This window comes from Budorcas taxicolor, chromosome 21 (genome assembly GCF_023091745.1).
Source record: "Budorcas taxicolor isolate Tak-1 chromosome 21, Takin1.1, whole genome shotgun sequence".
Lineage (NCBI taxonomy): Eukaryota > Metazoa > Chordata > Mammalia > Artiodactyla > Bovidae > Budorcas > Budorcas taxicolor.
Window position 1 is genome coordinate 46,802,836 of NC_068930.1, and position 24,252 is coordinate 46,827,087.

A 24,252-nucleotide genomic window follows, 5' to 3' on the forward strand; every position below is an offset into this window, starting at 1 on the left:
AAGCTGGTCTTGAACTGTTTTTGTTATGTATGCAAATTCAGTACTTCATCTTCCTGTGATTTGTGAACATATTTTTAACACAACAGACTTACTATAATTAATTATTCTACTTTAAAGTATTTACTGAGCATTTACTATGAGCTTACGACTGTAGCATGTGATGGAGTGATAAGCTAAAGAGATATACGTGGAGATTTTACTCTCATATTAATTTGTTCTCAGAAATATTACTACTTAAGGCATCACTTAACAAATGCTTCCTAAGTGAACAATACACTATTTTAAAACAGAAAGTCCAGGCAAGAATGGTTATTTTTGGATTGGCCTTGACCAAGGCTCTGTTCTCCAGATTGAAGAAAAATCCTTAAATATTTAAGAACAGGATGCTATGTAAAGCAATATGGTAATTAGTGAATGTGCCTTTCTGTACCTGAAACCAGAAGCAATTGAGATTGATGCATTTTTGGCCTGTATTGTGGCTTCTGCTGAGATTTCATGTGAGCAGCAAGTGAGTGTAATGTTACATTTGCTGAAACCATTTCCGTTGTCTGTTTCAGGGCCGGCTTGATGCTCTAACGGAAGTAGACGACTCTGGACAGTTAACAATCAAATGCTCTCAAAATTACTTGTCTTTGGATTGCGGTATTACTGCTTTCGAACTATCTGACTACAGTCCAAGTGAGGATTTGCTCGGTGGCCTGGGTGATATGACCTCTAGCCAGGTCAAAACCAAACCCTTCGACTCGTGGAGCTACAGTGAGATGGAAAAGGAGTTCCCCGAGCTTATCCGAAGTGTTGGGTTACTTTCGGTGGCTCCTGACTCCATCCCTTCCAACTGCAGCGAAGCCGTGAGCGAGGAGGCGTCTCAAGTATCTCTTTCAGCAGATGACAGAGATAGAAGTGAGGAAAATAATGCGTGCACAGTGGAGGAACAACCAGGCTTAATGCAGGGGCCATCATCTTCAGTGGAAGCTCCGATAAATGCTGTTCAACCCGCTTCAGAAGCTGTGAAGCAAGAATCTGATTCCTCTTCCCAACTTGGGGCAAAGAATCCACAGCCTCTTGCTTGTGAAAACACAACCCCCAAGCGATCCATCAGAGACTGCTTTAACTATAATGAGGACTCTCCCACACAGCCCACGTTGCCAAAAAGAGGGTTTTTCCTTAAAGACGAGACATTTAAAAATAATCTGAAAGGCTCTAGTGGAAAGAAGCAGATGGTCGATCTGAAGCCTGAGATGAGCAGAAGCACCCCATCCCTGGTGGATCCTCCTGACAGGTCTAAGCTGTGCCTGGTGTTACAGTCTCCTTACCCCAACAGCCCCTCTGCTGCCAGCCAGTCATATGAGTGTTTGCACAAGATGGGGGATGGGAATCTTGAAAATACAGTTAGAAGTCACATTAAGGAGATCTCCTCCAGCCTGGGGAGGCTCAACGACTGCCGTAAAGAGAAGCTTCGACTGAAAAAGCCCCAGAAGACCGGAGAAGAGGTGCCTCCATGCCAGACCCCTAAACAGGAACCCAGTTCAGACAAGCAAGCCAAAAGCACTAGGAGTTTGACAGTGCCAAATGCAATTCCTTCTAGTCCTTCCAAGGCCGGACAGAGGCAAGAGACAGAGTCTGCCTCCACGTCCTCACTGGAGCCGTGTCACCAGAGGAGTGGGAAGGCCAAATTGCCAGTGCAGTCAGAAACATCCAGTTCACCACCTTTTACTCAAAGCAGTGAGTCCTCTGCTAGCTCAGACAGCGTCACATCTCTAGGACCCCTTCTTTCAGAACACAAAGACAAAAGCAGCTACTCCTCCTCCCCAAGTCACATCACCAGGAACGGTCAGGTTGTGGAGGCCTGGTATGGCTCTGATGAGTACCTGGCACTGCCCTCTCACCTCAAGCAGACAGAAGTATTAGCTCTGAAGTTGGAAAACCTAACAAAGCTGCTGCCTCAGAAACCCAGAGGAGAAACCCTTCAGAATATTGATGACTGGGAACTGTCTGAAATGAACTCAGATTCTGAGATGTATCCAACATACCATGTCAAGAAGAAGCATATGAGGCTAGGCAGGGTGTCTCCAAGCTCGTCCAGTGACATAGCCTCTTCACTCGGGGAGAGTGTGGAATCTGGCCCCTTGAGTGACCTTCTTTCCGACGAGGAACTGTGCATGCCTCTCTCCGGCATGAAAAAATACACGGACGAGAAGTTAGAGAGAGTCTCATCCTCTGAGAAAAATGAGAGCCATTCTGCTGCAAAGTCTGCTTTAATTCAGAAACTGATGCAAGATATTCAACACCAGGACAACTATGAAGCCATATGGGAAAAAATAGAGGTAAGGATGGTCTCCTTAATCTAGATGATTTCTTACCTGGTTTTTGGAAGTATTGCTGGGAAAAGGTGAACCCTTCCCTGTTCTAAAACGTCTTGCTATTGTTGATAAACATAGTTGATTCCCCAGAGAAAGAAAAGAAAAAAACACACAATGATCACTGCCTAGTGACAGTGGGCCTCAACCAGGAACTGTGCATGTCTGTGCATTAGCTTGATGTATGCCTGCTGCCGTAGAACTCTTGGTTGGTGTTGCTCAGACCTAACATTGCTCCTGGTGAGTGGTGGACCCGCTTGAGTGAAATACAAAACAAAGTACAACAGTAGCCGTGCACACATACCAGTATTTCAGGAATGTGTGAATGGAAAGTTCCAGTTACCCCCAGTGCCTTTCTGATTTGTTGGTTCTAACCCCAGAATAGCTTCCATATCTCCAATATTAACTTTTGCAGAAAAAGACCAGACAGTTTTAGTTTTCAGGATTTTTTCTTTTCTTCAACCTTCCTCCTCTGGCTAATAATCATGCTACCTGTATTCTGTACCTCTATGGGCTCTGAGATGGGGAAGTGATATTTTGGGTAAATCTGTACTTTTAGAGCAAATTATTAGATGTAATGAAATCTTTAAGAAGAGAAATCAAAATTTTCAGAACTTAGCTCATTAATGTAAGCTGTGATATAAGATACTAGATAAAAGTATAGTACATATGGATGGAATGACCTGGATGAAGAAGATCAAAATATATAAAACAAAGAGGGAAAAGTTAACAGCAATATGTAATAATAGTTACATATATTAATAATTGTTTTTTGCTAAGTATTTGTGTGTCCAATCTTCACAACAACCCTAATATTAACCCTATTTTATGTATGAGGAGATCGAGGCTGAGAGAGACCAGGCAGTTTGCTCTAGAACTCATATTATTAACTAAATGCTCCCATGCCTTTCCACAAGAGTGACCAGTGTGTACCACATGTAAATACGGTAGTATTGAAGAGAAGAAATAATAGCAGCAGAGCTAAGATTTGCCTGGGAAGTCCTTGTGAAAGAATAAGCTTTCACTGGGGATTTGAAGAATGTGCCAGGATTTAGACAGAGAGAACTAAGCTGAGCATTTCAGGCAGGAGCAAAAACCAAAAGATGGAGGTGGGGATTGAGAATGAGCATGGTACTGGGGCACAGAGAATTTCTCAACAGAAGGTCAGTGAGCGGGGAGCACTACATTTCCGTACATTTAATAGACCTGGTTGCTGCCAGGCCCTGATGGCCAGACCAAGGCAAGTAGGATTTGTTCACCAGACATCTGTGGTAACTTCTCTGAAAGGGACTGAGAATAGTCATGGCTCACGGTAACTCACCCTCCTTGGGCTGTTATTTGCGCTGGTTCTGTGCTAAGGGCCTTACATGCCTTGTTCTGATAAGTCCTGGAAGGTAAGAACTTTTCAGATGAAGATGGCAAGGCAGAGTGTGATTAGGAAACTGGCTCAGGGCCTCACAGCTAGTGAGTGCAGAGCCAGGAGTTGAACCCAGAGCCAGCACACTTGAAGCAGAATAGGCCGTGGCCTCCAATAACCTTTCTGGAAGGCCTCCTGGGCAGTGACAGGAAAGATAGTCATGGCAGCCATGGCGGTGAGGTATACGGAGATGCCTCTGGCAGCCAGCGTAAGGGGCTGTAGGAATGGGGCACGGGTGAATGTGGGGAGGGCCGTTGACGACGAGACCGGGACCCAGAAAACCGGTTCCAGACCTTGCCCAGTCATTAAAGACAAAGAGTGGCTCACAACTAGTCATGCTCCATTCTGGGCCTCATTTCTTTTTTGTAGGTAGAGATGTTTTAAACAGATGATGGCGTTATACCAACTTCCAAAGGAAGCATCTTTGATTCCATAATTCTACAAAGATGAAGCTAAGTTTTCAGCCTCTAGGTACTGGTGTAGTTTTAATAGAAGAAACAGCTTGAGATGGAGGTGAGGCAGGTAGTTTTTAAAAATATATGCACTGATGTTGAGTAGATGATGAAACTTTTTAAGAGCGAGTGTAGGCCTCGGGAAATATTGTTCTGGAGTTGGGCTGTGAGGTGAAAAGCTAGAAGGAGATTAAGTCCCCTCCTCAGCCCAACCTCATTTCAATACTTCAGGTGAGGGTTACTGTCACTCCCCAGGTCAGTTGACCTGGGGTATCACATTCTGGCTTTGACCTCTTCCATATGGTGACCCATATTTGACCAGAAAAATATAGTAAGTGTGCAGGCGTGCGTGCTCACTTGTATCCAACTCTTTGCAACCGCATGGACGCTAGCCCACTAGGCTCCTCTGTGCATGGGATTCTCTAGGCAGGGATACTGGAATAGGTTGCCATTTCCTACTCCAAGGGATCTTCCCCACCAGGGATTGAACCCTTTTCTCATCTCCTGAGTCACCTGTGTTGGCAGACAATTTTTTGTTTGTTTGTTTAACCACTAAGCCACTTAGGAAGTTAACATCTTCCTGGTATCAGGCACATACTAGGCAGTTTACCTGCAGTCATGCTTTCATAAGATTCTCACAACAACCCTACAAGTTTTTTTTTTTTATCTTAAATTGGCCACTTCTCCAGTGCACCCACTCTGGTCCTAGCTACCATCACCTCCTGCCTGGATTACTGCAGTAGCCTCCTTGCTGGTTTCTCTGCTTCCACCCTGCTTCCCCTAAAGTCTGTTCCCAACAGAGCAGCCAGAGTGATCCTTATAAATTAAATCAGATTATGTCACCCCTCGGCTCAAAACCCTGAAAAGATCATGTCACCCCTCTGCTCAAAACCCCACAACGGCTCCTATGGCATTCAGGGGCCCTACATGGATTGCCCACCCCCCCCCCCCCCCAACTCTTCTCCGACTCATTTCCAATTGCTCTTTCCTGTGCTCACTTCACTCCATTTCCACGTTGGCCCTGTTGCTGTCCCTAGAATAAGCTAGGCACACTTCTGCCTTTCAGACCTTTGTCAGCTCCCTTTGGCTGTACCTTCTCTGTCAGTTTTTTAATTCCTCCTTCTCTTCTGAGTAATTGCTCAAATATTAGCTTCTTAGGGAAGTTTGGGTTTCCTAGGTAGTGCTAGTGGTAAAGAACCTGCCTGCCAATGCAGGAGACGTAAGAGATGCAGGTTTGATTTCTGGATCAGGAAGATCCCCTGGAGGAGGGCATGGCAACCCACCCCAGTATTCTTGCCTGGAGAATCCCCATGGAGCCTGGCAGACTACAGACCATAGGGTAGCAAAGAGTTGAATACAACTAAACACGCACACAGAGTAGCTTACCCTGATCACCTTTTAAAAGGTGTATCCTGACCTCTGTTTCTTGTCTTCAGCTCTTACTGTATTTTGACATTTTATATAATTCTCTTATTTAGCATGAATATTATTGTTAATGTTTTATCTCCCTCTGCTAGACTGGGAGCTCTGTGAGGGTAGAAATGCTCATCTGTTTAGTTTGCTAGTGAATCTCATGTACCTAGAACATTGTCTGCTACATAGTAGGTGCTCAGTGAAGACTGTTGAATGAAAGAGTGAGTGACCCTGCTTTAGAGTGGAGGAAATGAGTTCAGAGAGATTAAATTACTTCCCTTAACCCGCACAGCTAATATGTCATAGAGCCATGCTTCAAGCCCCATCTGCTTTCTCTTCCCACTAGATAAAGTCTTGGGAAGAGAAGAAATCCCTGAGAGAATGAGGATAGATGGAGAAGAGAAAAGGATGTCTCAAGTTTTAGCCCAGTTATGAGGCAGGAATATGAAAGCGGCCCAGGGTGGGGTTGAGGGAGGAACAGAATTCTGTGGTACCAAGTAAATGAAGGGAGAAGAGATGTTTAGTAAGATGAACATCAGCTTTGTTCTTTGCAAAATGGAGTTCAAGAACAGTAAGGATGAAGGAGAAAAACCAACCTTTAGATTTGTTGTAAAGAATCAGTGAGGACCTTAGAGAAAAAGGGACCTCATGAAAGAGCAGAGGTAGAAGCTGGGTTATAGATGGTTAAGAAGTGAGAGAGAATCATTCCTAATGGCTCCCGGAACCGAGCTGTGAAAGCCATATGAGAGAAAGTATGGCAGTGGAAAGTGAGGTCAGATAAAAGTTTCTATTTAAAAAGTTAAAGCTTATTTGAAGGCAGGAATAAAAGAGTCAGTAGCAAGAGAGATGGAGGTGCTGGAAAGCTTCTCAGTGTGGCATGTGGGACTCCATGGGAGGAACTGTGGCCTGATCTAAAACTATGGGCTGCCTTAGGGTCCCTGGGAACACCTGGGAGTCATGAGACATGTGAGTCTCAGATGCTTTATCACCTCTCACATGTATGTCTTTCTCTTACTAGGCTGGTTTTGTGAATGTGAAAGCTTTGTTTTAGTTTGAATTTTTAATTCATCAGAAATTTCTTTGAATAGATTGCATGTTTTCACATGGTTTAAAAACTTATGCTTAAGAAACAGACTCACAGACATAAAACAACAACAACAACAACAACAACTTATGGTTACCAAAGGAGAAAAGGGTGGGAGTTTGAGATTAGCAGATATACACCACTATATATAAAAATAGATAAACAACAAGGCCCTACTGTATAGCATAGGGAACTATATTCAATATCCTGTGGTAAACCATAATAGAAAAGAAAATGAAAAGGAATGTGTTTATATATATATAACTGAGTCACTTTGCTGTATACTAGAAGCTAACACAACACTGCAAATCAACTATACACAACATTGCAAATCAACTATACATCAATAAAAATAAACAAAACCATTAAAAACATTTAAAAAATATTCAGTTAACTCTCTCCCATCCTTGTCCCTCAATTTGAGTTCCCACCTTGCCAGTGATCATTGTTGTTTTCAGTTCTTATGTCCTCTAAGAAGTGCGTTATACATATACAAATGAATGCAAATATATTGGTTATGCAGTATTTTAAAACCTGGGAAATAAGTTGCAACCCATCCTTCTCCTTTAATGAAAGTTCCTCAGTTAGGTGAGTTCTTAAGTGATGGTCTCTCTTCCAGTCTCTGTGCAGGTTTAGGGAATCTTCCTCAAACGTGGCTGATTTCCCAAGAACCTCTTGTGTGGATAAGGTAATCGAGCATCCCAGGTCTGAGTGCTTACCTTCTATGGGGCTTCTCAAGGCCTAAAATTAAAAGTCGAGAGATGAGTCAGTCTATTGAACTAGACTCATTTGCTCTGATACATTCAAGAAATAAAAGCAACTAAGAGAAAGGGCAAGGACATGTCTGGAGCAGGCAAAATCCAACAGAATGATGAAAAATTAGCTTAGTCTGATGTCTGGACATATGTGGTTTAAGTGTTAAGGAATGACAGCTATAGCTTGTGGGCCAAAACTGGCCCAAGGCCTAATTTTTACAATAAGATTTTATTGGAACATAGCTGTGCTCATCATTTATGGCTACTTTTGTCCTGCAGTGACAAAATTGAGTGTTGTGACAGAGACCAATGGCTTGGAAAGCCTAGAATGTTTACTGTATGGTCCTTGATAGAAAACATTTGCTGACCTTTGCTTGAAAGTGAGGAAGAAGCTAGGCAAATAATGTCTGCTGAGCATCCACTATATGTGACGTTCTGAGTAGATTCCTTCATTTAATTTATATTACATCCCCAGGGAAGAGCTATTATTGGTCCTGTTTGTACAGATCTAAGGCTCTAATGCCAATGACTTGCCCAGGGTCACCCTGCTGCTAAGTATGGGAGCTGGGATTTCAGCTGAGATGCCAGAACTGACTTGCTTTCCTCCTAGAGATGTATGCAAATGCCAAGGAACTTAGGCAGTAATCACATAGGCAGATCAAATCTATTTATAAAACCCACAGACCACTACTAGATTAGCAAATGAATAGTATGACTTCTTTCTCATAGCCATAGCTGGTAAGTAGCCACTAGTCCAATGTGGGTGATTACTGATGCTAGTTGAGCAGTTGTGATTCTTAGGGAGCTGGAAAAGTGCAGTGTGGTGTGATAACAGCAGGGCTTCCCTGGTGGCTCAGATGGTAAAGAATCCACCTGCAATGCCGGAGATCTGGGTTCGATCCCTTGACTGGGAAGATCCCCTGGAGTAGGAAATGGCAACCCACTCCAGTATTATTGCTGGGAAAAATCCATGGATAGAGGACCTCCAGTCCATGGGGTCTCGAAGAGTCAGACACGACTGCTGCTGCTGCTGCTAAGTTGCTTCAGTCGTGTCCAACTCTGTGCGACCCCACAGACGGCAGCCCACCAGGCTCCCCGGTCCCTGGGATTCTCCAGGCAGGAACACTGGAGTGGGTTGCCATTTCCTTCTCCAATGCATGAAAGTGAAAAGTGAAAGTGAACTCGCTCAGTCGTGTCCCACTCTTAGTGACCCCATGGATTGCAGTCCACCAGGCTCCTCTGTCCATGGGATTTTCCAGGCAAGAGTACTGGAGTGGGGTGCCATCTCCTTCTCCACAGACACGACTGAGCGACAAGTAAAGCATTTCGGGAGATCTGTCCTTTGGGATAAGTGCCAGATTCCCTTCTCACATCACAGGCTTTCTGCTCACTCTAAATTCTCAGAACTCACTCTGGAAGACATGACTCCATTGGGTTGAATTTATTGGTACCAAGTTAATGGATGCATGACATAGCTAATTCCTTTTCCCCCCCGAGATATAAATGTCTTCAAATGCTCAACTATAGTGTCTCAGCTATAGTTCAATGACTCAGCTGTTGTTAGCATTTTATCTCAGAGACATCTACAGTCCAATTTGAAAACCTATTTTTGGTATCAGCTAAGAATGTCTTTGCACATAAGTAATTTCAGATTGAGTGCAACAGATATTTGAGTGCTTGCTCTTTGTAACTAGGCTATATAGAATTGTAGTCTAGTCTGTGGTAGCAAAGGCAGTCACCATTGCCGCCACCTGTAGATAGAGACAGGAATTGGTCAGTAATTCCCGAGTAACGAATAATGGGAATATAGAACAGGTGTGGTCCTGGGATTAACTTGTCACTGATTTCTGCATTTCTTTATCCCAGAGATAAAATGGTGCAGATAAAACCCTTCCTATTTTTCATCCTCGTCTTGACCATATGTTGATACATCACTGATGCCACACTGATGGTGGCAGTGATTAAAGAAATATCACGCTCTCCTGTCTTCTCTTTTTCTTCTCCTTTTTTTTCCATTGTGGTAAAAGAAAAAAAACAAAACATGGAATTTGCCTTCCTAACCATTTTTAAGTGTATAGTTCAGTAGTATTAAGTATCGTCTTATTGTTGTGAAATGTATCTCCAGAACTTTTTCATCTTTCAAATATGAAACTATACTAATGATGCCCTTATCCCCTCTCCTTCAGCCACTGGGAACCACCATTCTACTTTGAGTTTCTATGAATTTGACTCCTTTGTGTGTGTGCTCAGCATGTCCAACTCTTTGTGACCCCTTGGGTTGTAGTCCACCAGGCTCCTCTGGCTCCTCTGTCCATGGAATTTTCCAAGCTAGAATATTGGAGCAGGTTGCCATTTCCTACTCCAGGGGTTCTTCCCTACCTGGGGATCGAACGGGAATCTCTTGAGTCTCCTGCATTGGCAGTGGATTCTTTACCCTGCACCACCTGGGAAGCCTTTTAGATGCCTCATTTAAATGGAATTATACAGTATTTGTCTTTCTGTGACTGGTTCATTTCACTGAGCATAATGTCCTCAAGGTTCATCCATGTTGTAGCATATGGCAGTATTTCCTTCTTTCTAAACAGTGAATGATATTCCTATATATATATATATGTATATATATATATATACACCACATTTTGTTTACCCATTCATCTGTGGAGGGATATTTGGCTTGCTTCCACATCTTGGCTATTGGGAATAATGCTGCTATGAAGGTAGGCATGCAAATACCTCAAGACCCTACTTACAATTCCATGGATATATTCTTAGAAATTGGATTGGATTGCTGCTGGATCATATGGTAGTTGTGCTTTTAATTTTTTGAGGAATCACCATACCATTTGCCATAGTGGTTGCTCCATTTAATAATCCCAAGTACATGAGTTTCAGTTTCTCCTTATCTCCATAGCCTCACCAGCATTTGTTGTTTTCTGTTTTTTTTTTTTTTTTAAATCATAGTAGCCATTCTAATGGGTGTGAGGTAATATCTCATTAGGATATTGATTTGCATTTCTCTGATGATAAGTGATGTGTTGAGCATCTTTTCATATGTTTGTTGGCCATTTGTATATCCTTTTTGGAGGAATGTCTATTGAGGTCCTTCACCCATCTTATAAATTGGATTATTTGATTTTTTGTTGTTGAGTTGTAGGAGTTCTTTATATTCTGGATCTTATTATATTTTTGATTTTCTAACATTTCTGCCATTCCATAGGTTGCCTTTTCACTGGGCCCTTTGATACTCAGAATTTTCAAAGTGTGCTATGGACCCATCTGTCTATTTTTGCTTTTGGTGTCTGTGCTTTTGGTGTCATAGCCAAGAAATCTTTGCCAAGACCAATGGAGGCTTTTATGTTTTCTTTTAGGCATTTTATAGTTTAAGACTTAGGTTTAAGTCTTTGAGTTATTTTTTTATCTTTTCTTAGTGTGATTACCTTTTATCTCAGGATGATTACCTTTTATGCTTTAAAGATCTCACCTCTCAACCTCTAGCTTTTTTGTATGATAGGACAAAACTTCAAGAGCCAAGATTTGTCTTAAAAAATAAAAAACGACAACAAAAAAACACTTGGGTGTTTTTAAAAAAACCCTGCCTGCCATTCTTTACTTGATTTGAAACACAGCTGTATTGTTTTTATTTGCCCCTTCATGCATTGGAGAAGGAAATGGCAACCCACTCCAGTGTGCTTGCCTGGAGAATCCCACGGACAGGGGAGTCTGGTGGGCTGCCATCTATGGGGTCACACAGAGTCAGACACAACTAAATCAACTTAGCAGCAGGAGCAGCAGCAGGAAGGCAATGGCACCCCACTCCAGTACTCTTGCCTGGAAAATCCCATGGACGGAGGAGCCTGGTGGGCTGCAGTCCATGGGGTCACTAAGAGTGGGACATGACTGAGTGAGTTCACTTTCACGCATCGGAGAAGGAAATGGCAACCAACTCCAGTATTCTTGCCTGGAGAATCCCAGGGACGGGGGAGCCTGGTGGGCTGCCGTCTATGGGGTCGCATAGAGTCGGACACGACTGAAGTGACTTAGCAGCAGCAGTAGCAGCAGGCTGCAGTCCATGGGGTTGCAAAGAGTCGGACATGACTGAGCGACTTCACTTTCACTTTTCACTTTCACTTTTCACTTTCATGCATTGGAGAAGGAAATGGCAACCCACTCCAGTGTTCTTGCCTAGAAAATCCCAGGGATGGCAGAGCCTGGTGGGCTGCTGTCTATGGGGGTCACACAGAGTCAGACACGACCGAAGCGACTTAGCAGCAGCAGCAGAGTAACTTAGTAACTTTATCGAGATCTGCTATAAATTTAATTTTCACCTCCTTTCGATGTTTCTTTTGTACCAACCACATAGCGGTTTTCCTAAAGTTGGTGGAGTGGTAGTCTGCACTTCAGTGTTTGTAATGATCTCATAAGAGTATCTGATCAGATAGGAAGCATTTTTAGGTTATTGGATTCAACTCTTCTTCACTGGCATTTCATTTTGTACATGCCTTTCCCTTATGCTAACCTTGTCCCTCATAGTTGCTAGTCTCACCTTTCTCCTGTATCTGAATTATCTTCCTTATTTCTTTTCCTTTTCCTTTACTATTCTTCTGGAGTATATTTTCTTCTGGAATATATTCACTCCCTGGCACCTATTTTCCCTATTAATTTCCTTCCCCAAGTGCATCTTCTGCTTTCTCCCTCTAAGGTTGTCCTAGAGATTCTCATATTCCAAGTATGAGAGGACTACAAGATGACTCTTAATCACCATTCAAGCTTGAACCCTTGATCTTCTCAGTGCATTTCTTATTCTTAGAAATGTGTATCCAGTGGGTTGAAAAATTTGTTTAGGTGCAAGAATAAGGAATTTAGCTTAAATATTATGGAAAAAGCCATGATTTTAAAGACTTGGAAAGGCTCAGCTTTGTAGCTGAAATCGAAAGATCCAAGAGTGCTAAAAGATAACAAACTGAACATGAACTGATAGTGCAGATTATTTTTCCACAAGAGGCATTAGTAACAGAATACTGGGCTCTGAATATTCTTCTGTATTTATGGTACGTAAAATCTCAAATTTTGATTTAAATTCTGGACCTGGAGTTTGAGAGAGCTATGACAACATAATTCTAAGCCCTGTTTGTTAAATATGATAATATTTGATAAGTCTCATCAAGTGGAAAGTCAAACAATGGGAGAACAGAGAAAGGAAGATAACAAGCATCACAGAAGATGCACTGCTTGAGCTGGGCCTTGAATGATGAGCCAAGTTTAGTAGAGATGAGAAGGCAGGATATTAGTGACAGAAGCTTTGGTATAAGCTAAGGTTGAGGGCAAGAATATTTAAGGTGTATTTGGGAAATAGTAAAGGGTGTAGGCTAAACTGCTGTAGACAAAGAGATTCTGAAATATAATAAGCTGGAAGATTGTTGGTCTCTCACATAACAAGAGGTAGGCAATCAATCCAGGGAAGACAGAGGCCATCTAGGGACTCAGGTGCTTTCTCCCTGTTGCTCTTGTCCCAGGGGACTCCAGTGCTGAGCCTGTGTTCCATCTCACCAGAAGGGGAACATGGAGAGCACCCAACTTCACTCTCACAGACAGGACTTGGAAGTTGTACACGTCACTTCTGTTCACATCCAGTTGGTCCAGACTTTGTCTTTATAGCCTCAGCTAACTGCAAAGGATTTGGGAATTTAGCCTCCAGGCTATGAACATTAGGAGAGAGATGTCTCTTAAACCAACTGTTGGTTAGAATAGAGTTACTTGAAGGGAATCAGTATGTAAAGTTAGAAAGAAAAGACCAAAATATATTGAACTTTGTATTCCAAGTGCTTGCCTAGCACAGACACAAAATAAATACCTGTCTAATGAATGCATAAAGAAGCGAATAAATGGCTGAGGAAAAGTATCATTCAGTTTGAACTTTTTCCTCTAGACTAGGAGATGCAAACTAAAATGACTCTGAAGAGTGGCAGACAGATAGTATAAATGAGTCACACAGGCAGGTGTAAGTAAGGAGTGAAGGAGACTGAATGGCTGCGGGGCCAGTGCCATGCCTAGTGGGAGGCAGCCATGTGATGGTTGCTTGGGGCTGTGGGCCCTGTGTGGCCAGACGTTGCAGTTTTTAGAAAGAGAGGAAATCTGGGTTTTAGGTGACATCTCCCAGTTTTTAAAATCTTTAGTCTGAACAGTTTAATAACAGGCAAAATAAGATATATCCATCGGATGGGTTTGGCCTTCAAGTCAATTCAGTTCCGTTCAGTCGCTCAGTTGTGTCTGACTGTTTGCAACCCCATGGACTGCAGCACACCAGGCTTCACTGTCCATCACCAACTCCCAGAGCTTGCTCAAACTCATGTCCATCGAATCGATGATGCTATTCAATCATCTCATCCTCTGTTGTCCCCTTCTCATCCTGCTTTCAATCTTTCCTGGCATCTAGGTCATTTCCAATGAGTCAGTTCTCACATCAGGTGGCCAAAGTACTGGAGTTTCAGCTGTAGCATCAGTCCTCCGAATGAATATTCAGGACTGATTTCCTTTAGGATTGACTGGTTTGATCTTGCAGTCCAAGGGAATCTCAAGAGTCTTCTCCAACACCACAGTTCAAAAGCATCAATTCGTCTGAGCTCAGCTTTCTTCATAGTCCAACTCTCACATCCATACATGACTACTGGAAAAACCATAGCTTTGACTAGACGGATCTTTGTCACCAAAGTAATGTCTCTGCTTTTTAATATGCTGTCCAGGTTGGTCATAGCTTTTCTTCCAAGGAGCAAGTGTCTTTTAACTTTATGGCTGTGTCACCATTTGCTGTGATTTTGGAGCCCCCAAAAATAAAATCTCTCACTGTTTCCACTGATTCCCCATCTATTTACCATGAAGTGATGGGACTGGATGCCATGATCTTAGTGTTTTGAATGTTGCGTTTTTAGCCAGATTTTTCACTCTCCTCTTTCACTTTCATCAAGAGGATCTTTAGTCCCTCTTTACTTTCTGCCATAAGGGTAGTGTCATCTGCATATCTGAGGTTATTGATATTTCTCCCAGCAATCTTGATTCCAGCTTGTGCTTCATCCAGCTTGGCATTTCACATAATGTACTCTGCATATAAATTAAATAAACAGGGTGACAATATACAGCCTTGATGTACTCCTTTCCCAATTTAGAACCAGTCTGTTGTTCCATGTCTGATTCTGACTCTTGCTTTTTGATCTGCCTGCAAATTTCTCAGGAGGCAGGTCAGGTGGTCTGATTCTCCCATGTCTTGAAGAATTTTCCACAGTGTGTTGTGATCCACACAGTCAAAGGCTTTGGTGTAGTCAATAAAGCAGAAGTACATGTGTTTTCTGGAACTCTCTTGCTTTTTCTGTGATCCAATGGATGTTGGCAATTTGATCTCTGGTTCCTCTGCCTTTTCTAAATCCAGCTTGGCCTTAAAGTCACTTATTTGCAATCTTTCTGATGAGGAGAAATTACTCAAATGTTTGGCCCAGATAGCTTATAGTTTAAGGTTAACATGACCATGGTGTGCTAGATACATCTCTGGTGAAGTGGTTCTTGATTGTGGCTGCACATTATAATGACTGGGAGCTTTGAAAAGAAAATTCCAACTTCAGGCTCCACCCAAAGCTATTAAAGCAGATTCCCAAGGGATGGGTATTTTTTAAAGCTCCTTCATGCGGTTCTGATGTGCAGTCAAGGTTGGGAACTAATGCTCTAAGGCTAATTTTGAAGGTTGTTGCAACAACCTGCATATATGATAAAAGGGTCTGAACTATGGTTTTGGAAGTCAGTTAAGGAAAATGAAGAGAGGTGGGTTATGCTATGAAGGGAAAATCAATCTAGTTTTGTGGCTTTTAAAAAATTAGATAGTGGAGGAAGAAGGTCAAGAGTTAAGATTTCAAGCTAAGATTTGGGGGCTGAGAGATATAAGCACTTTAATAAATGGTTCCAAGGGACATATGAAATTAAGATCTACAGTAGATGAACGGGGCAGAGATAGATGTTATCTTGTATGCAGATGCTGTGGCCAGATCCAAGTTGAGAATCTCAATTAATACAGCATTAAAAAATAAAGCTACACAGATGTTTTTATAGCTAATATTATATATATGTATGTATATTTATTTGTTGCAATGCCAGGGGAAAAAAACTGAATTAACATTACTAATGGATTTGTTGGGACAGTATGTCAAGGTCATTGCTCAAGGTTTGTGGAGAAGAACTGTAGGAATTCAAAGCAAATACCTTCCTGGTTAACTCAGTAGGAATGTTTCAGTCCTGTGTCAGTTTGGCTTCTGCAGAGCCTTAGCTGGCACTCCAGGCTTTATCCATGGTGATGTAGCACCACCATGAGGCTGCATCCAGTCAGTGCATCTGATTTTTAGCTTCTGAAATGTATTATAAGGAAGGTGCAGCTTTTTGTTTGCAGTTTTAAATATTAATATGAAAATAGTTCTTTGTTCTTTTCTTGGTGTAAAAAAGCTATGATTAAATTGGTTTTTGTTGTGTCAGGATGATAAAAGTTCCTAACCTCATTTGACAGCAAGTATTTCTATGATGATGAAAATCAAAAGAGGAATAAACTCAGTGTTGCATTTTTAATTCAATTTCAATAATTATCAGGGCATTAGTGAACCCTTCTTTATCCTTAAGCCTAAAGTAATTGCTCTGTATTAACAGTATGATGTTTTAGAAAGACAGCGATTAAAAAAAGAAAGCCTTGACATTTATTGCCCACTTGCCACGTCAGGCAAGATGCTAAGAGTTTTATTCATTTAACACATCATCACATTAATTCTCAAGAAAAAAATACCTCTGTGATGAATACACTCTTATTTTATCCCCGTTTTACCAATGAGGGCAGAGATACATAGAGAGGTTAGTAATTTACTCAAGTGTACAGACTGAAAGGCAGGAACTTTGAACTCAGTTCATAGCCCCTCATTGTTTAATTATGAAAACTTGAATACATCACTCAAAGTTTACTGTTTAAATCTGTTAGTCTCTAAAATGGGATATTAATTATGTTTGTCACTGCACAGATTATTGTATGAAATTACAAAGAGCACCAGCCCATTGTAAACTCCAACAGCTACATGAATACCAGTCTTATCATGATTGTGACCTTTCCCATGAATTCAAGGAATTAGCGTCCACAATAATAGAAAGAATAATCTTAATTTTAGAATAAGAATATTAATTCTGCCCCATGTAGCACTGAGACCTTAGAAACTTTAGCCCTCAAGCCTCAGTTTCAAAAAATAAGCATTAGTAGAGAAACTGAACTGGCTGACCTCTAAGATACCTCTCAGTTCTGAAATGTTATGAGATTAAGAGGCATAACTAAGAGATGCAGCCATTTCTCTCTAAAATATTTGCTAGAATATATCACTTCAACATGGAATTTCTTTCTGTTCCATGGAATCCTGGGTGAATTCTCTTTAGAAGACCCTAATGGTGAGTGAGTGTGGGGCTATGACATTAATGAGCCTGGTGGTATGAAAATATGCATGCTGCATTTCCAGCACTGTAAAGTGAGAAGAGCCAGACATCCTAGAGGAATCTAGGGCCTGGCTAGAGTTTCTCAGATGCCAAGAGGCTAGGGACAATGGTGACGGTAAACAAGTAAGAATTAGATATGAATTAGACTGATTGATAGTAAGTTCAGCTAAATGAAGCAGATTGGAAACATTCATCTTGACAAGTTTGCTGTTGTAATGTCTTAAAATTAACTTTTTAATTTTGATCAGTGTGGGGGCAGATGATTCCAAGAGTGTGGGTTCTGTGACGAGGTCACGCATGATGTCAGACCATGTCAGGCTATATATGATCTCATCACATAAAGATGATTGGCCTGAGATTTTCATGGTCGATAAACAACTTTACCCAGGAAAGGTGCTACCTGTAAGTTCAGGCCCAGGTACTTTGCATTTTTCAGGTTGATGCGGTTCTGTGTATCTTGAGCCAGTGACTTGATCTCTCTCACCCCAGTTTTTTTCCTTGCAAAATAAGTTAAAAATGTATCTTCCACATACAGGTTTTTTTTTAATGATTAAATGTGTTAAAATGTTTAAAGAGCTCAGAATTGTACCTGGTGTGTAGTAAGCATTTAATAAATGTTCACTCCTGTGGTTGTCATTGTTACTATAACTATTATGAGAGGGGAGGGCTGAGGCCTCAGTAGCTGTTTGTATGCAGGTGGCTCTGGCCTTTTGGGATCGGATGCCACCACCCTATTTTCTCCTCCTACCTTCAGCCATCTTGGTCATTATGAAGCCTCAACCTCCTACTCAAGACCCATCACTGTTGGACCTGTGATAGTCACCCTAGATTCCTGCACCCCTCTTCTCTGTGAGACTCTGAGCCTCCTGCCTTGACAAATGATTCTTCTGTTGCATTAGAGATGATTCTTCTCTAATTGGCCCAATAATTTTAATTAATGCACTTCTCTGACACCTTAGGAAGTTTATGTAGAGGAATTTATGCTGTGAATATGTGTTCAGATAAATACAAACTTCTAGTTTATAATATTGCCACACAGCATCCTTATAAATAATATGTACTTATTTATGTGTAATTTGTATTTATACATATTTATAATATGTATTTATAATTTTGTACTTATAAATAATAATTCCCACAGCACTCCTTAGCCAGAGGAAGATCATTACGATTTATCGGAAGAAAAAGGAAGTGTCTCCAGGAGGTTTACAATTGTCCATCTGACTGCAAAAGATGGAAAAAGTAGGGAAGCATGTTGGAGAGATAGTGCTAGGTTGGGATGGTTTGCTGGGAGAGGAACCTTGAAGCAAATCTTAAAGGATAGGGATAGTGAGAGGAGCAGATGACATCAGGAGGGTATGCAAAAGTCACCAAAGAACAGTTCCCTGTTCAACTAGAACAACAGGGAAATCATCTGAGCATCGCTGGCTCTAAAAGAGGCTCTGTATGCAAGAACCAGAGATGCTAACAGTCAGAAAGGCATGAGAAGTTGTCCAACTCATTTCTCTCATTTTACAACTGGAACATGCCTCTCCCAGGAGTACTTTTCAGTTCAGTTCAGTTCAGTTTCACAGTCGTGTCCAACTCTTTGCGACCTCATGAACTGCAGCCCACCAGGATTCCCTGTCTATGACCAACTCCCGGGGTTTACCCAAACTCATGTTCATTGAGTCAGTGATGCCATCCAACCATCTCATCCTCTGTCATCCCTTTCTCCTCCTGCCTGCAATCTTTCCCAGCATGAGGGTCTTTTCAAATGAGTCAGTTCTTCACATCAGGTGACCAAAGTATTGGAGTTTTAGCTTCAGTATCAGTCCTTCCAATGAATATTCAGGACTGCATTACTTTAGGACAGACTGGTTGGATCTCCTTGCAGCCCAAGGGACTCTCAAGAGTCTTCTCCAACAACACAGTTCAAAAGCATCAATTCTTCTGCACTCAGCTTTCTTTATAGTTCTACTCTCACATCCATACATGACTACTGGAAAAACCATAGCTTTGACTAGATGGGCCTTTGTTGGCAAAGTAATATCTCTGCTTTTTAAAATGCTGTCTTGGTTGGTCATAACTTTTCTTCCAAGGAGCAAACGTCTTTTAATTTTATGACTGCAATCGCCATCTGCAGTGATTTTGGAGCCCCCCAAAATAAAGTCTGTCGCTGTTTCCCCGTCTATTAGCCATGAAGTGATGGGACTAGATGCCATGATCTTAGTTTTCTGAATGTTGAGTTTTAAGCCAACTTTTTCACTCTCCTCTTTCACTTTCATCAAGAAGGTCTTTAGTTCTTCACTTTCTGCCATAAGTGTGGTGTTTTCTGCATATCTAAGGTTATTGATATTTCTCCAGGCAATCTTGATCCCAGCTTGTGCTTCATCCAGTCCAGCATTTCTCATGATATATTCTCAGTCAGTTCAGTCGCTCAGTCGTATCCAACGTTTTGCGACCTCGTGAATCGCAGCACACCAGGCTTCCCTGTCCATCACCAACTCCCGGAGTTCACTCAGATTCACGTCTGTCAAGTCAGTGATAACATCCAGCCATCTCATCCTCTGTCATCCCCTTCTCCTCCTGCCCCCAATCCCTCCCAGCATCAGAGTCTTTTCCAATGAGTCAGCTCTTCGCATGAGGTGGCCAAAGTACTGGAGTTTCAGCTTTAGCATCATTCCTTCCAAAGAAATCCCAGGGCTGATCTCCTTCAGAATGGACTGGTTGGATCTCCTTGCAGTCCAAGGGACTCTCTAGAGTCTTCTCCAACACCACAGTTCAAAAGCATCAATTCTTTGGTGCTCAGCCTTCTTCACAGTCCAACTCTCACATCCATACATGACTACTGGAAAAAACAGCCTTGACTAGACGGACCTTAGTCGGCAAAGTTATGTCTCTGCTTTTGAATATGCTATCTAGGTTAGTCATAACTTTTCTTCACAAGGAGTAACCATCTTTTAATTTCATGACTACAGTCACCATCTGCAGTGATTTTGGAGCCCCCCAAAATAAAGTGACTCTGTTTCCACTGTTTCCCCATCTATTTCCCATGAAGTGATGGGACCGGATGCCATGATCTTCGTTTTCTGAATGTTGAGCTTTAAGCCAACTTTTTCACTCTCCTCTTTTACTTTCATCAAGAGGCTTTTTAGTTCCTCTTCACTTTCTGCCATAAGGGTGGTGGTGTCATCTGCATATCTGAGGTTATTGATATTTCTCCCGGCAGCCTTGATTCCAGCTTGTGTTTCTTCCAGCCCAGCGTTTCTCATGATGTACTCTGCATAGAAGTTAAATAAGCAGGGTGACAATATACAGCCTTGACGTACTCCTTTTCCTTTTTGGAACCAGTCTGTTGTTCCATGTCCAGTTCTAACTGTTGCTTCCTGACCTGCATATAGGTTTCTCAAGAGGCAGGTCAGGTGGTCTGGTATTCCCATCTCTCTCAGAATTTTCCAGTTTATTGTGATCCACACAGTCGAAGGCTTTGGCATAGTCAATAAAGCAGAAATAGATGTTTTTCTGGAACTCTCTTGCTTTTTCCATGATCCAGCGGATGTTGGCAATTTGATCTCTGGTTCCTCTGCCTTTTCTAATACCAGCTTGAACATCAGGAAGTTCACGGTTCACGTATTGCTGAAGCCTGGCTTGGAGAATTTTGAGCATTACTTTACTAGCGTGTGAGATGAGTGCAGTTGTGCGGTAGTTGGAGCATTCTTTGGCATTGCCTTTCTTTGGGATTGGAATGAAAACTGACCTTTTCTAGTCCTGTGGCCACTGCTGTTTTCCAAATTTGCGGCATATTGAGTACAGCACTTTCACAGCATCATCTTTCAGGATTTGAAATAGCTCAGCTGGAATGCCATCACCTCCACCAGCTTTGTTTGTAGTGATGCTTTCTAAGGCCCACTTGACTTCACATTCCAGGATGTCTGGCTCTAGATGAGTGATCACACCATCGTGATTATCCGAGTCATGAAGATCTTTTTTGTATAGTTATCCTGTGTATTCTTGCCATCTCTTCTTAATATCTTCTGCTTCTGTTAGGTCCATACCATTTCTGTCCTTTATCAAGCCCATCTTTGCATGAAATGTTCTCTTGGTATCTCTAATTTTCTTGAAGAGATCTCTAGTCTTTCCCATTCTGTTGTTTTCCTCTATTTCTTTGCATTGATCGCTGAAGAAGGCTTTCTTATCTCTTCTTGCTATTCTTTGGAACTCTGCATTCAGATGCTTATATCTTTCCTTTGCTCCTTGGCTTTTTGCTTCTCTTCTTTTCACAGCTATTTGTAAGGCCTCCCCAGACAGCCATTTTGCTTTTTTGCATTTCTTTTCCATGGGGATGGTCTTGATCCCTGTCTCCTGTACAATGTTGCGAACCTCATTCCATAGTTCATCAGGCACTCTGTCTATCAGATCTAGGCCCTTAAATCTATTTCTCACTTCCACTGTATAATCATAAGGGATTTGATTTAGGTCATATCTGAATGGTCTAGCGGTTTTTCCTATTTTCTTCAGTTTGAGTCTGAATTTGGTAATAAGGAGTTCATGATCTGAGCCACAGTCAGCTCCTGGTCTTGTTTTTGTTGACTCTATAGAGCTTCTCCATCTTTTGCTGCAAAGAATATAATCAGTCTGGTTTCGGTGTTGACCATCTGGTGATGTCTATGTGTAGAGTCTTCTCTTGTGTTGTTGGAAGAGGGTGTTGCTATGACCAGTGCATTTTCTTGGCAAAACTCTATTAGTCTTTGCCCTGCTTCATTCCACATTCCAAGGCCAAATTTGCCTGTTACTCCAGGTGTTTCTTGACTTCCTATTTTTGCATTCCAGTCCCCTGTAATGAAAAGGACATCTTTTTTGGGTGTTAGTTCTAAAAGGTCTTGTAGGTCTTCATAGAACTGTTCAACTTCAGCTTCTTCAGCATTACTGGTTGTGGGATAGACTTGGATTACTGTGTGTGATATTGAATGGTTTGCCTTGAAGATGAACAGAGATCATTCTGCCATTTTTGAGACTGCATCCAAATACTGCATTTCGGACTTTTTTGTTGACCATGATGACTACTCCATTTCTTCTGAGGGATTCCTGCCTGCAGTAGTAGATATAATGGTCATCTGAGTTAAATTCACCCATTCTAGTCCATTTTAGTTCGCTGATTCCTAGAATGTTGACGTTCACTCTTGCCATTTCTTGTTTGACCACTTCCAATTTGCCTTGATTCATGGACCTACCATTCCAGGTTCCTATTGCAATATTGCTCTTTACAGCATCGGACCTTGCTTCTATCACCAGTCACATCCACAGCTGGGTATTGTTTTTGCTTTGGCTCCATCCCTTCATTCTTTCTGGAGTTATTTCTCCACTGATCTCCAGTAACATATTGGACACCTACTGACCTGGGGAGTTCCTCTTTCAGTATCCTATCATTTTGCCTTTTCATTACTGTTCATGGGATTCTCAAGGCAAGAATACTGAAGTGGTTTGCCATTCCCTTCTTCAGTGGACCACATTCTGTCAGACCTCTCCACCATGACCCGCCCGTCTTGGGTTGCCCCGTGGGCATGCCCCGTGGGCATGCAAGAGGGCATTAGTTTCATTGAGTTAGACAAGGCTGTGGTCCTAGTGTGATTAGATTGACTAGTTTTCTGTGAGTATGGTTTCAGTGTGTCTGCCCTCTGATGCCCTCTTGCAGCACCTACCATCTTACTTGGGTTTCTCTTACCTTGGGCATGGGGTATCTCTTCACGGCTGCTCCAGCAAAGCACAGCCACTGCTCCTTACCTTGGATGAGGGGTATCTCCCGCCGCCCTTCCTGACCTTCAACGTGGGATGGCTCCTCTAGGCCCTCCTGCACCCACTCAGCCACTGCATATAAGTTAAATAAACAGGGTGACAATATATAACCTTGATGTACTCCTTTCCTGATTGGAACCAGTCTGTTGTTCGATGTCCAGTTCTAACTGTTGCTTCTTGACCTGCATATAGATTTCTTAGGAGGCAGGTGAGGTGGTCTGGTGCTTCCTATTAGCACATCCTGTTTTCTGGTTAATACTGGATTTTTCTAGCTTGTCACAAAAGGGCAGCAAGTACTTTTTTTCCCACCAAGAACAACCTGAATATGTTCCCAGGGCGTCTCAGCTGTTGGCTGTTTATCTTTGTAGCCTTGATGTACTTTGAGGAAGATTTCCTTTCTCTGAATCTGGTGTATTTTACAGTTGATTTGGGGACACAGACAGTGTCAAGAACCACTGAAGCAGACATGTAATAAGGGACTGGGGTGAATAAAATTAAGAGCATTGCACTGTGGGGCCTCAGTCTGTAGAAGATGCCCAGTAGATATGTCCCTCCACACTGTTTCTGGGTTCTCATTCCTGCCCGTGGTCTCCAGTACTACCTGTAGGTTGCTTTCTCTAACCTAGATCTTGTTCCTTACCCCTCACATGCTATCTAAGACCATGTAAAATGACTTCTTCCTTCTGAATATCTTCCTGCTTCTTTCAGAGAATAGTAACTCCAACCAAAATTGAAATCTAGAAGTCATATCAGATTCTAACAGATTTCCCCAATTTTTTATCTATCAAATTCAACTGTTCCTGTCTGTGTTAACTTCTCTCTCTGCAATCTTGCATGTTCCCTCCATGCCCACTACTTCTGCCTCAGTCTAGCCCTCACAGGAGTTAGGGTAGTAGCCTTTCAACTGGCTTTTCTGATCTCAGCCTAACACCTGCCAATCCACTCTCCACACTGGAGTCAGAGTGAGTCTTCTAAGATGCTGATCAGATTCTCTCTCTTCTGCCGCAGAACTGCAGTGACACCCTCATTGTTCTTAGGATCAAGCCCCAACTTGAGAGTGCAGTGTATATGCCCGGCTCTTGGCTTAGACTCTTCACAACCTTACTTCTCAGTTTCCCTGTTTGCCTCCAGAACATTAGCCATGCTCAGCTACTTAGATTTCTCATAATGAGTAGTTCCCTATTGGATTTTATCTGCCAAGAGTGTTCTTGGCTCCTCTCAGTGTCCTCTATTGTTTTTCGTCTGGCCTAAGGCCACCCAATCAGATGGCATACCCAATTAGCTAAGCCAACAGAACTCTGGAATTCTACATTATTCTTTAAAACTCTAATTCTGTCTTTGTTTTAATTCTAGAATTTTTTACTCCATAAGACATTCATGAAAACTTAAGAATGGACAATATTAGAGCTCTGTACCTGAGGACACAATACTCGAGTCCTTCTGCCTCAGCTGCCTGCTGGTCTGTTACCAGTCAAGTAGTTGACCTTTCTGAGCCTCAGTT

At 42.1% G+C, this 24,252-nt stretch overlaps 1 protein-coding gene across 1 annotated transcript in view; it reads left to right on the forward strand.

Moving 5' to 3' along the window:
- Positions 1-24,252, forward strand: part of AKAP6 (A-kinase anchoring protein 6) — a 391,164-nt gene that overhangs the window by 103,592 nt on the left and 263,320 nt on the right. The window contains exon 3 of the mRNA XM_052659736.1: positions 558-2,324. Within this exon, the coding sequence (XP_052515696.1) occupies positions 558-2,324 (1,767 nt within the window). The remainder of the gene's footprint in view (positions 1-557; positions 2,325-24,252) is intronic.